The sequence below is a fragment of the Primulina tabacum genome, chromosome 17 (assembly GCF_025594145.1).
Source record: "Primulina tabacum isolate GXHZ01 chromosome 17, ASM2559414v2, whole genome shotgun sequence".
NCBI classification, from domain to species: Eukaryota; Viridiplantae; Streptophyta; class Magnoliopsida; order Lamiales; family Gesneriaceae; genus Primulina; species Primulina tabacum.
In genome coordinates, this window is record NC_134566.1 from 9,844,713 (window position 1) to 9,855,960 (window position 11,248).

An 11,248-nucleotide genomic window follows, 5' to 3' on the forward strand; every position below is an offset into this window, starting at 1 on the left:
CTACTTAGAAAGCCTAGCACACGTTTTTTGGACATTCTTTCACAACTTGGGAGAGATTTATCAGCTGGGAAGAGCCACCGCACGTGACAAGAAAAACTAGAGTCGTAGGAAAGTTGAAGAATTTAGGATTTTCACATACTGTATCTTCTGTTCTTCATCCACTCCAGTATTTTTAGTTTGAACATCTATTTTAACTGCTGTTTGGATATTTTATTACGATGTTTGGTAGTTAACTCGTTTATTTGTTGGGATTTAAGGATATCCTACCCCGAAATATTGTTTTATGTAATCATATATTCGATTTTTGCTTCACACTTTATTATAATATTGTTTTTCATTGAATTGTTGAAATCTAGCTAACTTTGATAATATTTTATATTTTGAGTGATTTGTTCGAGAGTTTTACATAAACGAGACTTTTTATGCACCGCCATACTTGTTGGATTTTGGGTCGAATTATCGAGGATCGGCCAAATCGTGCTAAGTTGTTCAGACTATCGTGTTTTGTCAATGGAGGGGGTCATGAGTCAGACTCCGATTAGTTTATTGGGCTTTTATTTCGGTCCTGATTGTATTAAGTATGGGTCCATCATTTCAGCTAATGGGTTTGACATTGACTGACCGGTCCAATTAACATTCAGGTCGGGTTGGGTCGGAAATTATGGTCCAAAATAATTTTCTACTATACATCATTTTATATTTCATCAGACTTGAACTTATATTCTGTGATAAGTTATTACTTGTCGGACTTCAAAACCATGGAATTTTTTAGGAAATGAAAATCCATTATTTATTTTCTTCTAATAATTTATTCTACTGTTCTTTGGAATCAGTCAAATAATAATAATAATAATAATAATAATAATAATATGATTATAAAGCTTTATTCGATAATTTTGTAAAAGGGCGTAAAGATTTTATATTTATTTTATTTTTTAAATGCATCATATTCATGTGCTTACAATATATACATTATATTATTTAATATTTTCTCAAAAAAAAATAGTTTTAATTATAATTATAGTAGATTCTCACCCTACAAACTTCAAGTAAAATTCATTTTAAAGCATGTCATAACCTTCTATAGTTACAAGAAATTGTTCAGTTGGATTTACTGAAGTTTTCCCTCCGAAGAATCAAAACAACAAATTGAGAATAAAATTATTACAAAAACACAAATTCTATATCCTTCCAACATTTTATTAATTTCACATTCAATTTTCTTTTTTAAAAAAATTATAATTATAAAATTTAAAATGCTTCAATATGAGACTATATTAGAATGAACCTTCCATTCAAGAATCATCATATAATAAAGTTTCCAATACAAAGCGCACTATATGAACAAAATTGGCAAATGGCCACTGAACTAGTCCAAGTTATTATTCAAATCAAACATTAGGTCAGCCTAATTTTCAAACAAAATGGTTCTGTTAAATCCAGGGATGAACCCATCAAGATCCGGCCCAAATTCCCGGTCCATCATTAAGGCCCACAGGTGAATGGCCCATGACAAGCCCAGGTATTCTTCTATAAATACCAGGTTGGAGCGTATGATTATTGGATTCACTATATTGTTTTCAGCAGCGCCCTTAGCTGCTCCCCCCATATATCCTCAGTCTCTGACTTGAGCGTCGGAGGGGCTACGCCAGGATACTCTCCTGGCCCCCTCCTAACGGTCTTATTTGTGATTTCAGGCCCAGGGTAATTTTGAAGCCCGTGTCTGGATTAGTGACGCTTGCGTGGATCGGACCCTAAATTTCCCGTGAGTATCAATATATATGAATATGATACCATTCAACTCAAAACCTACAAAATATTCAATCAATTCAGAATGGCAGAGAGACAAACCTTCAAGACTGAGAGGAAAAGAGAGAGACAGTCCATTTCTGTTCCATATCTGTGGGAAGAGAGACCGGGGACACCGAAAAGAGATTGGAAACCAACTCCTCGACCAATTAAGCCCGTGGAAGTGCCTGTTAAGCTCGTCGTATCGGTCCCCTTTTGTTGGGAAGAGAAGCCTGGGACACCACTCCAGCTGCTTTTGCCACCACCCCCTGGAAGCTACAACTTAGATCATGATGGTGGGGAATACAGAGGGGTTGATGAACAAAATGATTCTGATCAAATGGATGTCTTGTTTGACTCGGAGCTCGAAACGTGTAGTTTCGAAACGGACGAGTCCTTCGACTCAGCTCCTTCCCTTCTGGCCAATTGGCTGATACCAACCTTAGAAATCACCCACGCTGTTCTTGTTGATAAAACACCGTTTCCACGAAAAGTCGTCGACGACAACCGGCAGCTGCAAAGCCCGGGTTCACCTGTTTCTGATACAGAGAGTACTGCTAGCAGCTATGAAACAGGATCCACAAGCTTGGTCGGGGATTCTTTCTTGGAGTTGATGTTTCCTCTACTTGTCCCAGGTTCAAATTCAGCCAACGAAGCAAAAATACCCGAAAACGATACAGTTCCCCCTGCGGATGGACGGTGCACAGAACTCACATGTGAAAGAAACGGCAGCCAGGTTAGAAGACCACTGCTGACCCTCGGAGAGATGATGGTCATGAGCCGAAGAAGAAGCTACCAAAGGAAAGTAATAAACATGCGTAAACAGACATCAATGGTAACCATACGTTCCTTCCTTTTTCCAAGTAGAAATAACTAAAACCTCCATGAAAAACAACATACGCATGACTTTTTTTCATGAATTTGAAATCTGACATTTAGCCTTAATTCTTTTCTCCCCATTTTTGGACATTGTGGATTGCAGGACTTTATGAAGAGGAACGCTTTTGGATGTCGGATCTTTGGAGTTGGCAATGGCATTGGTGTATTGCAAAAGCACTTGCAACTAAAAAGCTGGTTTAGATAAACAAATTACAGTGCATGCAAATTAACCGTAGAAGTTTAGTTTTTCATCTATACTAAATTTTGTTTGGCGTTGGATTGTAATATTCTCGGTAATATATTTATTTCCTCGAACTTATTTCGGATGGATGAGAAATTAGACAATACCAAGATATAATCGAGATTCGACAAGAGAAAATAGAAATTTATGAATATGAAGGATCAATTGTCCGACTCTAAAAAAGTATTGGTCGTTGCATGTTTGTACAATGATTTTTATAATTCATTTGATTTATACTTAAATGATGATCAAAACGTAATGAGTTGGTCTCTTGTAAGACTGTCTCACAAATATTTATCTGTGATACGGGCCTCAACCCTACCGATATTCATAATAAAAAGTAATACTCTCAACATAAAAAATAATATTTTTCATGGATAACTCAAATAAGAGATCTGTCTTACAAAATACGACATGTGAGATCGTCTCACACAAGTTTTTGTCAAATATAATTACAAAAAATAGTGAAAGATTGCACTAATATTTTGATATATAAATTTAAAAAATAAATATACAAAAGAAAGGAAAAAAAGACCAGAGTATTAATGGAACTTACAACTTAATTCTTAAAGAATAAAAACTCTATTCATTAAGCTATAGTAATTTTATCAAAATTTTATCACTTTATTAATATATTATTATTATTAAAATAGATTACTGATACTAAAAATATTTTAATTGTCTCAAACTTAATAATATAATATAGATATTTGAGATTTATATGTTGAGTAGGCCTCTTGTGAGACGGTCACACGAATTTTATCTGTGAGACATGTCAACTCTTTCGATATTAACGATAAAAAGTAATACTATTAGCATAAAAAGTAATATTTTTTCATGGACGACCCAAATAAGAGATCCGTCTCACATAATACGACGTGTGAGATCGTCTCACACGAGTTTTTGCGTTACATGTTTAAAATAAATAATAATGGGAATATTATAATGAATAAGGGCATTTACGTAAATATGAAGGTAACATAGGACCCCACAAATTCAAATCCCTACTGTATATATAAACGACAGTTTGCCATTTTGCCATTCTTTCTCCTCCTCTGCTTTTCAACGAACACGAAAAACTCGCAATTTTCATCACAAAACACCAAAAATTACCTCAGATTCGTGCCTCTTCGTCCTCCTCAGAATCGAATCCTCCAACGGCGCCGCGAAGCGGGAATCGGATGGTTTCAAGTGCATGAGATAAGGCGTTGTTTCGCAGATTGCTGTGAAATTGAAATGGATTACGAAACGGAGGATTATATAGATGATTTTTACTCTGAATCTTCGGGGTTCGATGACGAGTACGAGTTTGACGCGTCTCGGTTCTTCGATTTCACGAGGGCGGAGTTTGATTCTGAAATTGAGGAGGCCGAACGCTGGTTTGAAGTTTCTGGCGACTATCCCAACTCTCGTGAGAACCTTTTTTTTTCCTTCCTTTTTTGTATCGGGATTGGGAAGTGTTTTTTCGGTGCTACGATTTGTTCATATGAGGTGGTTTTGTCGAGAGCTGCATGCATGTTCTTGTTTGAAAGTAGGCCTTAGAACAATTGGTTTCTCATTTCCATCATTCATGTTTTAATTTTAACATGGCAACTTGAAAATGAATTGAATACGTATTGATTTGATCATTTTTGTTTTTTATCGGCATGAATGCAGTTGTGTTCATGAATGTAATATAATGAGATCTTTTTATTTCTTAAGTTTAAGGACACAAAGAGGATGAAACATTTCAAAGAAAAGACAGAGGTTGAATTTTGAGGGAGCTATGTATATTATATAATATGGAACTCGGCAACATTTGAAACTATTAGTTCCCCATTTTCCCAACGCTTTGCTGATTCGAGTTGTTTTATTTCTTGTCTATTCAGCTTTTATCGTGAAGTTGAATTTGGAAAAATTACTCTCTGTCGAAGCTGTGTATGATAATGCAAGTGCAAAAGGTAGCAGCAGTTTAGATATTGACAGTATACAAGGATTTCCTACCTCAGAAAAGAACACCAAAGGTATTAAAGGATTTTTACTGGTTTTCCATGTGAAAGTATTGAAGAATATCTGTAATTTGAAATTTTTGTTGTTAATGTTCAGAAATGAGTGAATCTAGCTCTCTAAGTAAAATGGCTATCTCAAATATACAGATCATGTGGCATAGGCTACTCATTATAATACTGCTTCATACATTTAATTCCTGGTTTTCGATTCGAACTATGCTTAAAGGTCTAAGATCAACTTTATATATGGTGTTGTCTCCAAGGCAAGCTTTAGAAGATGGTTTTAAATTTGTCTTCTGGTTTGTCATTAATATTTTGCTATATCTTTACGAGTTCATTTGTTTAGAGCTTACTAGTTCTCTGCCAAACTTAAGGTTTATTACTTTCCGTAATATTCTCCTTTATGTGCATCTTCTTAACGTTAAAAGGTCCACAAGGGCATTTTTTCATTTTTGGATATGCAATTTTTTCTGGGTCATTGTTTCATTTTGGTTGAGCAAATAATGACACAGTTGCAGTTAATCTAAAGAAAAAGTGGCGTACTTTATTGCTCCATTTTTGGATTCTTTATGCATTGTTCTCTCTTTTTGAAAAATGGAGCTTTTGTTTCTCTGTAGGAAAAGGTAGTCAAGTACTACAAGATACCTCAAAAGCTAAAAAATGGCCCGCTGGCAAATTATTTCAAACAAGGGGTTCAACTTTGATGAAACCTACGGCTAGTCATCTGGCAAAACAAAACAAAATGCAAGACCTGAATTCCAGCTGCTCATGTACAAGGTAAGTCTTCTAAGTTGTAAATATTTGCCTATTTAATTTATTATTGGACTTTCTTCTGCTTCTTCATCTTTAGAACTAAGTGATGATAGACTTGGATATCCTAGATTAGCATTTTTGGATCGAATCAGTTGAGTTAGTTCTTGTTAATTCATCTAATATAAAACACCCTTTCTTTCTTTTTAAGTTGCTTTCTTACTTTTATGCATCTTCTTTTTCTTTCTGTACTAGGTTGAAGAATTCAACGATTAAGGTTGATGGAAGGCAGAGTGGATTTGATAATCTTGCTACCAAACGACAAAAACTTGAGATTGGCTACTTAAGAAAGGTACATTGGTGTTCCAATCTTTCATTGTGTTCAATATCCTTTAAATGCTACGACTATTAAATTTTCACCAAATTATAGCAACATCATAATTTTATTGCCACATGCAAAGAACAGTTATAGACTGATGATATTCACTGCCATTCATCATGTTTGCTTGAACAATGTCTCTGAAAAAGGAGATCTTTGCTTTAGCACCATTTTTTTATTATTGTTTGGCAGTTTGATCATCTTAACTATGATTTACCAACTTGTACAGCTTCTTATAATTAACATCCGAAACTGACAAAATGATTTTCTTCTTTGTTACTTAAAAACATCTTTACAAGAATTCTCGACTTAAATCTCATGTTAATCATTAACCAAGTTGCTTCAAATTTGACATAATCTTATGTTAACCAGGTTGCCCTTTTGAAGCATCAAATCGTGTTATTACACAAGTCATCAAAGAAGGTACAGTTTCTTGAGAGAGAGTGTGAGCATATCCACGTGTATTGTATTATGCACTTAACTTTGGTAAGACTAGGTGTATAGGCATTCTTTTTTGTCTTAAACACATAACACTTTGAATTTTGTTTACTTTATGTGCAGCACAAAAAAATTTGATTCGACTATAACTCACTTATCTTTTTGAATTATTTATGTTTAAAGGTTACGGTTCCAAGAGAACCTGAACTGGAGACACAGCTTAGAGCCCAGCGCCGAAGGTATCTTCAATTTTTATTCATATACAGTTGTTGAAATTCCAGATATGGCACTTATTTTCTTATGAACTAAATATTACCCATTCTTGAAACGTTAGGTCCAAGAATATTTCTGCACCAAGTGAAAATGAAAGAACGAAGGGAGACTGTACCTCTAAAGTGCATCCATCGAACAAAAAAGTTGGTATTGGAAAACTGAACTTCTTATATTAATAGAAGTTCAAATATGCTGTGAAATGCATTTATTTTACAACCATTGTTATTTTTCTTCTTTATAGATTCCGCGAACTTCTTCCTTGCCTAAACCAATAAAGAGCCAGCCACAAGTGCCACAGTTTCAGGTAAATATCTCACTCATTCAGAGTCATAAGAGTCATGCTCTTTATGATACCGACGCAAATTAATCATATGGAATTTTCTAAATGTAGAAATTCTCTTCTCTATCTATTGTCAAATTCTTTTGTAAATATAGCATGCTGACATACTCAAATAATCAAGAAAGATCAAAAAAATTCCCTTCCCTTACAATCTTAATTATGAATAAGTGGATATTTGGTGATGCATTACAGCATAAAGGCCCCTCTATAAATCTTGATGTATTTCATCAATGCTATCTGCAAGTGCCAAGAATTTTAGGGTGGATGAAACGGATATGAGTGGAAATGTTGAAGAAAAAATGCTTGATTTTCTTACTTCCCACCCATTTGTATCAGTCTCTATCCTTGAAATCTAGTACAATGCAGTGCACACATTAAGGGCCTGTTGAGGTCTTCAATTAATTTTCTTCCTCTCGCATAACTAAGTTATTTCTTTAGAAAACAAAATTTCATTTATCTAGAAAAACATATACAAATTTCTCTTGTGTGATATTTTTCATGGTTATGGATTACAACTTCATTTTTATCAATGCCCATCAGGTGTTTAACTTAAGGACTATGCAGAGGGCCGGTCAACATTCTGCTAAGGTAGGTCGTTTGTATTATTTTGCATGATATTGGTACTATTATTTGGAAGCTGTTTTTCCCACAGTATATCAAAATGATCCCAGCAAATGTTTATATCTCATCTCATCTGTAAAATGTAAGACTGGAAATAGTGGTGCAAGTGGGGTAGGTTTGTTATCTGACTTATATCAACTTAAATCTACATAGCTTTTTTCTAAAATTAGGCTAAAAATTACTGACTGGAAATGCAGTTTACTCTTTTTTATCGTAGTTAATTTGCCATTAAAGTGGCTTTCACTCACATTTGAGAATAAACTTCGAGGAGTGACTAGAAACTGTGGGTCATGTAACCTTGAGTAAACAAGAGCCACTTGAGCATAGTATAACTGCTGGTTGCCTGGTCGTGTATTGCATTTATGCCATCATCACGAAGAAGATAAACAGAAATTAGTGGCAACCACTAAAAGTTAAAGTATCTTTCAATGACAAAACAACAGCTTTCAAGGACAAAGACATGAATTACCTGCACGTACTCAATCTGTATAATTCATATGTTTTTATCGGTTCAGCATGAAACTAAAGATGTATTACCATGACAGGTATCATCGCCGGAAAATAAAACCAATCCACATGCATCAAGTAGTGCCACAGACTTAAAGAGGTCAGAATGTTGCAATTGTTTTTTGGTAAACGTTAAACGAAATAAGGGTCTTCTCATTCTATCACTTCACGTCATGTTGCATAGGATATGTGTTGGTATCGCTATGTCTTCGATGTTGTTTTATCCCAGTCTTAATCATGTTTTATGCAAATGATGCCTTAGCATGGTCTTTTATGTAGATTCGAGTTTGCCTTTTTTGCCGACTTTAAAAAAGAATAGTTTGCTCTAACATTGTACCTTTGTTCAGGCCAAGTTCTAGAGGTTCCTTGAAGCCTGAGAAACATGAAGCATCAATTAAGTCTAAAGGCACTTTTCTCAGAGAGAAGGTCTGGTTTCATATTTGAACAGGAACATTTGAGCTTATATCAGGACATTAACTCGAAAAAATATTCACTCTGCAGGTGTTCCCAATAGAAGCAGATGTTGATCCAATTCACGATGTAAATCAGGAAGCCACGACTCTAATGGTGGATTTCAGCACACTGTACACTAATACTCAATAAATTCTTCTACTCATGGAGTAAATTTACCGTTGTTCTTTATATTGAGGACCAATTGTTTCAGGAACCCAACTTTTCAACCAATGACAAGCTCTTGGAGATTCCACCTACAGAACAATTTAATAAGGTAAATTTAATAGGACAAAAAACAATTTATATGTAGGGTGGTATTTAAAAACTTTAAAAACGTGATTCTATGCATGAGATAATGTTTAGAAAAATGAATCATATTTTGAAACTGAAATTTGTAAAAGGTTGCATACCAAATTTCGCTCAATTAATAGGCTCTCCCACCAGTTATGTGTGCTAGACTTTGTGGATTATGAGGCCAAAGTTGTGATTGAAATTGATCTCTGAATCAATGTAACTTTTATTCTCTCTGTGTTTTTCAGCTCTCTCTAGGACCAGATATCAATAGCAATAACCAACTGCAAAGGCGTGTATCCATCAAGGCAAGTTTAGAAAGGCTTTGCTAGGATAATTCTTGTTTTGACAAAAGACTCATAATAAATTGTCAAAGTTCAAATTTAAATACAGGCATCGAAAGAAAATGCTCCTAATTCTTTCCAACATGAATTCTGGGTAAGAAACACTCTTTCATGTCAGAGTTCGGGATTGATTTTTAGCTAAATCTGACTCTCAAAAATAAAACTGTAGAGATGCCATGGAAAGCCTACTCCATGTGGAGATTCCATGAAAGTTCATGAAACCGGTAGTTGGTCGAACTTGACTAGGTAAATTCAACTTACGTAACTTACCCAAAAATGCAAGTTTTTTGAATCATAGATCATGCTATAGTTAATTTCTTGAAGTATATTTTTTAATTTACACAAACACAACATTGCGATATTTCATGAATTGTATAAATGCCGATGATTAGCTTTCCTCAACTTTGAAGGATAGTATGTTGATTTTTGTGTTCTTACTTAATCGTCGACTCATTTCAGAAGTTTGGGGATACATTGAGAGATCATACTTCCACCAGAAGCAGCTAACTTATGTTGCTCACTTCAAAATCACATTGAAGTTCTTAGAAGGACACATTTTTTTATGTATATACACCCCTTTTTTATGAAGTGCCTTGGGGTCGTCGCTGGAACGAAAGAATGTCACATTAAATTTACGTTGATTATTGGGATCAAAGATATTTATACTCCATAAAAAAATATATGTAGGACAGTTAGAATCAACTCGAGAGTATGGAATAATTGGGATTTGGGAAGGGATTGAATTGAATCATAGAATCATGTTTTCTTTACTTCTTTTCATGTGCTTTTAATATATATAAGAATTTATATGAATCAAATATTTATCTTGTTTTGTTTCAATGAAGTGTGGGCTATGTGTTAATAGTTGCTTTGGCATTGAGTTAGGAGTTTACATGAATAAATTGTAAATTCTTGATGAAACTAAAGAAATTAGAATTGAACCAATACCTCAAAATTTGTTTGGCATATTTTAATGTTGATATGAGGAAAACTAATCTAAAAACACATTTAAAATATATTTATATCTAAAAAATTATCATAATTCATAACTATTCTTGAATAGAAAAACCCACTCTAATCTCTTACCTTGTATGTAAAATCGATTTGCAAAGATTTTCCAAAAGCCCTTCGCTCATTTTATTAACAAATCATTTATTATATTTAATTTTTTTTGTTAAACGACCGGTGGAATTTTATGTTGTCTCTTAATTTACCACCATTTTCTGGTGGCATCTTTCAAATGATTTGATACCAACAGCTGTTGATCTGATGCAACATCATCATGTACCAACATCGGAAAGTTGCTCACATTTTGAGTTTCACGAGAGTACTATTCATGCTTTATTTTGATGTCCGAACTCCAAAATCATTTGGAAAAAATCTGGTTTTTGAATAACTATTAAGCAAGTAGGAGATGCTGGTACTACAAATTTATGTGCAATTTGGAAATCTCGAATGGAACAGGCGCTCGAGGCTAGTAACAACATGAGGCACCGGAACATAACACGGGCAACCGAGTGGCTCTGGATTTCCACCGAGCAAATGAAACATCAAAATTCAGTACTAATAGCGATCCAAACAGAAACGAGGCAACCACTTGGCAGTCCCGTCGCGTCATACATTAAGATTGGATGTTGATGTCCGTGTCAATTATGAGAATCATATAACTGAAATGGACATGTCCGCTGGGGCTTCCGGAAAACAAATACTAAGGCGGACATCAGTGAAAGACGGATAATTAAGACCAATCGAGAAGCGACTTGAGAAAGCAATCCAATAACGTGAAATGATTAACTAGATAGCTTTAGATTCTTTGTTGACGATGCAAACAGTCCGCAGACCTGACGGAAGAACAAGGATACTCAGAGATGAGTGTATGAGAGATTCAGAATTTATTATATACGACTTGATTATAAATCATACATGTATGATGAACAACTAAATTTACATGTTTGT

At 34.6% G+C, this 11,248-nt stretch overlaps 2 protein-coding genes across 3 annotated transcripts; both read left to right on the forward strand.

Moving 5' to 3' along the window:
• Nucleotides 1-1,832: 1,832 nt before the first annotated feature.
• LOC142531308 (uncharacterized) lies at nt 1,833-2,916 on the forward strand. The gene is made up of 2 exons (XM_075637405.1): nt 1,833-2,623; nt 2,771-2,916. The coding sequence occupies exons 1-2, from the start codon at nt 1,835-1,837 to the stop codon at nt 2,870-2,872; spliced, it is 891 nt and encodes a 296-aa protein (XP_075493520.1). The 5' UTR covers nt 1,833-1,834; the 3' UTR covers nt 2,873-2,916.
• Nucleotides 2,917-3,967: 1,051 nt separating this feature from the next.
• Nucleotides 3,968-10,088, forward strand: LOC142531990 (uncharacterized). Of its 2 annotated transcripts, none has more exons than XM_075638285.1 (17): nt 3,968-4,319; nt 4,777-4,911; nt 5,514-5,673; nt 5,902-5,998; nt 6,398-6,448; nt 6,647-6,702; nt 6,798-6,879; nt 6,978-7,040; nt 7,617-7,664; nt 8,243-8,304; nt 8,552-8,630; nt 8,706-8,771; nt 8,869-8,931; nt 9,197-9,256; nt 9,342-9,386; nt 9,462-9,538; nt 9,755-10,088. In XM_075638285.1, exons 1-17 carry the CDS (start codon nt 4,145-4,147, stop codon nt 9,768-9,770), a joined length of 1,335 nt encoding a protein of 444 aa, XP_075494400.1. In that variant the 5' UTR covers nt 3,968-4,144; the 3' UTR covers nt 9,771-10,088. The 2 variants fall into 2 exon arrangements, with proteins under 2 accessions (XP_075494400.1, XP_075494399.1); XM_075638284.1 differs by having other exon boundaries at nt 9,752-10,086.
• The last annotated feature ends 1,160 nt before the right edge of the window (nt 10,089-11,248 follow it).

Coding starts and splice junctions, on each gene's coding strand:
- LOC142531308 (XM_075637405.1), top strand. CDS start 1,835: ATGGCAGAGAGACAAACCTTCAAGACTGAGAGGAAAAGAGAGAGACAG. Junction 2,624..2,770: donor TGCGTAAACAGACATCAATG/GTAACCATACGT, acceptor TGTGGATTGCAG/GACTTTATGAAGAGGAACGC.
- LOC142531990 (XM_075638284.1), top strand. CDS start 4,145: ATGGATTACGAAACGGAGGATTATATAGATGATTTTTACTCTGAATCT. Junction 6,703..6,797: donor CTTAGAGCCCAGCGCCGAAG/GTATCTTCAATT, acceptor TTGAAACGTTAG/GTCCAAGAATATTTCTGCAC. Junction 8,932..9,196: donor CTACAGAACAATTTAATAAG/GTAAATTTAATA, acceptor TGTGTTTTTCAG/CTCTCTCTAGGACCAGATAT.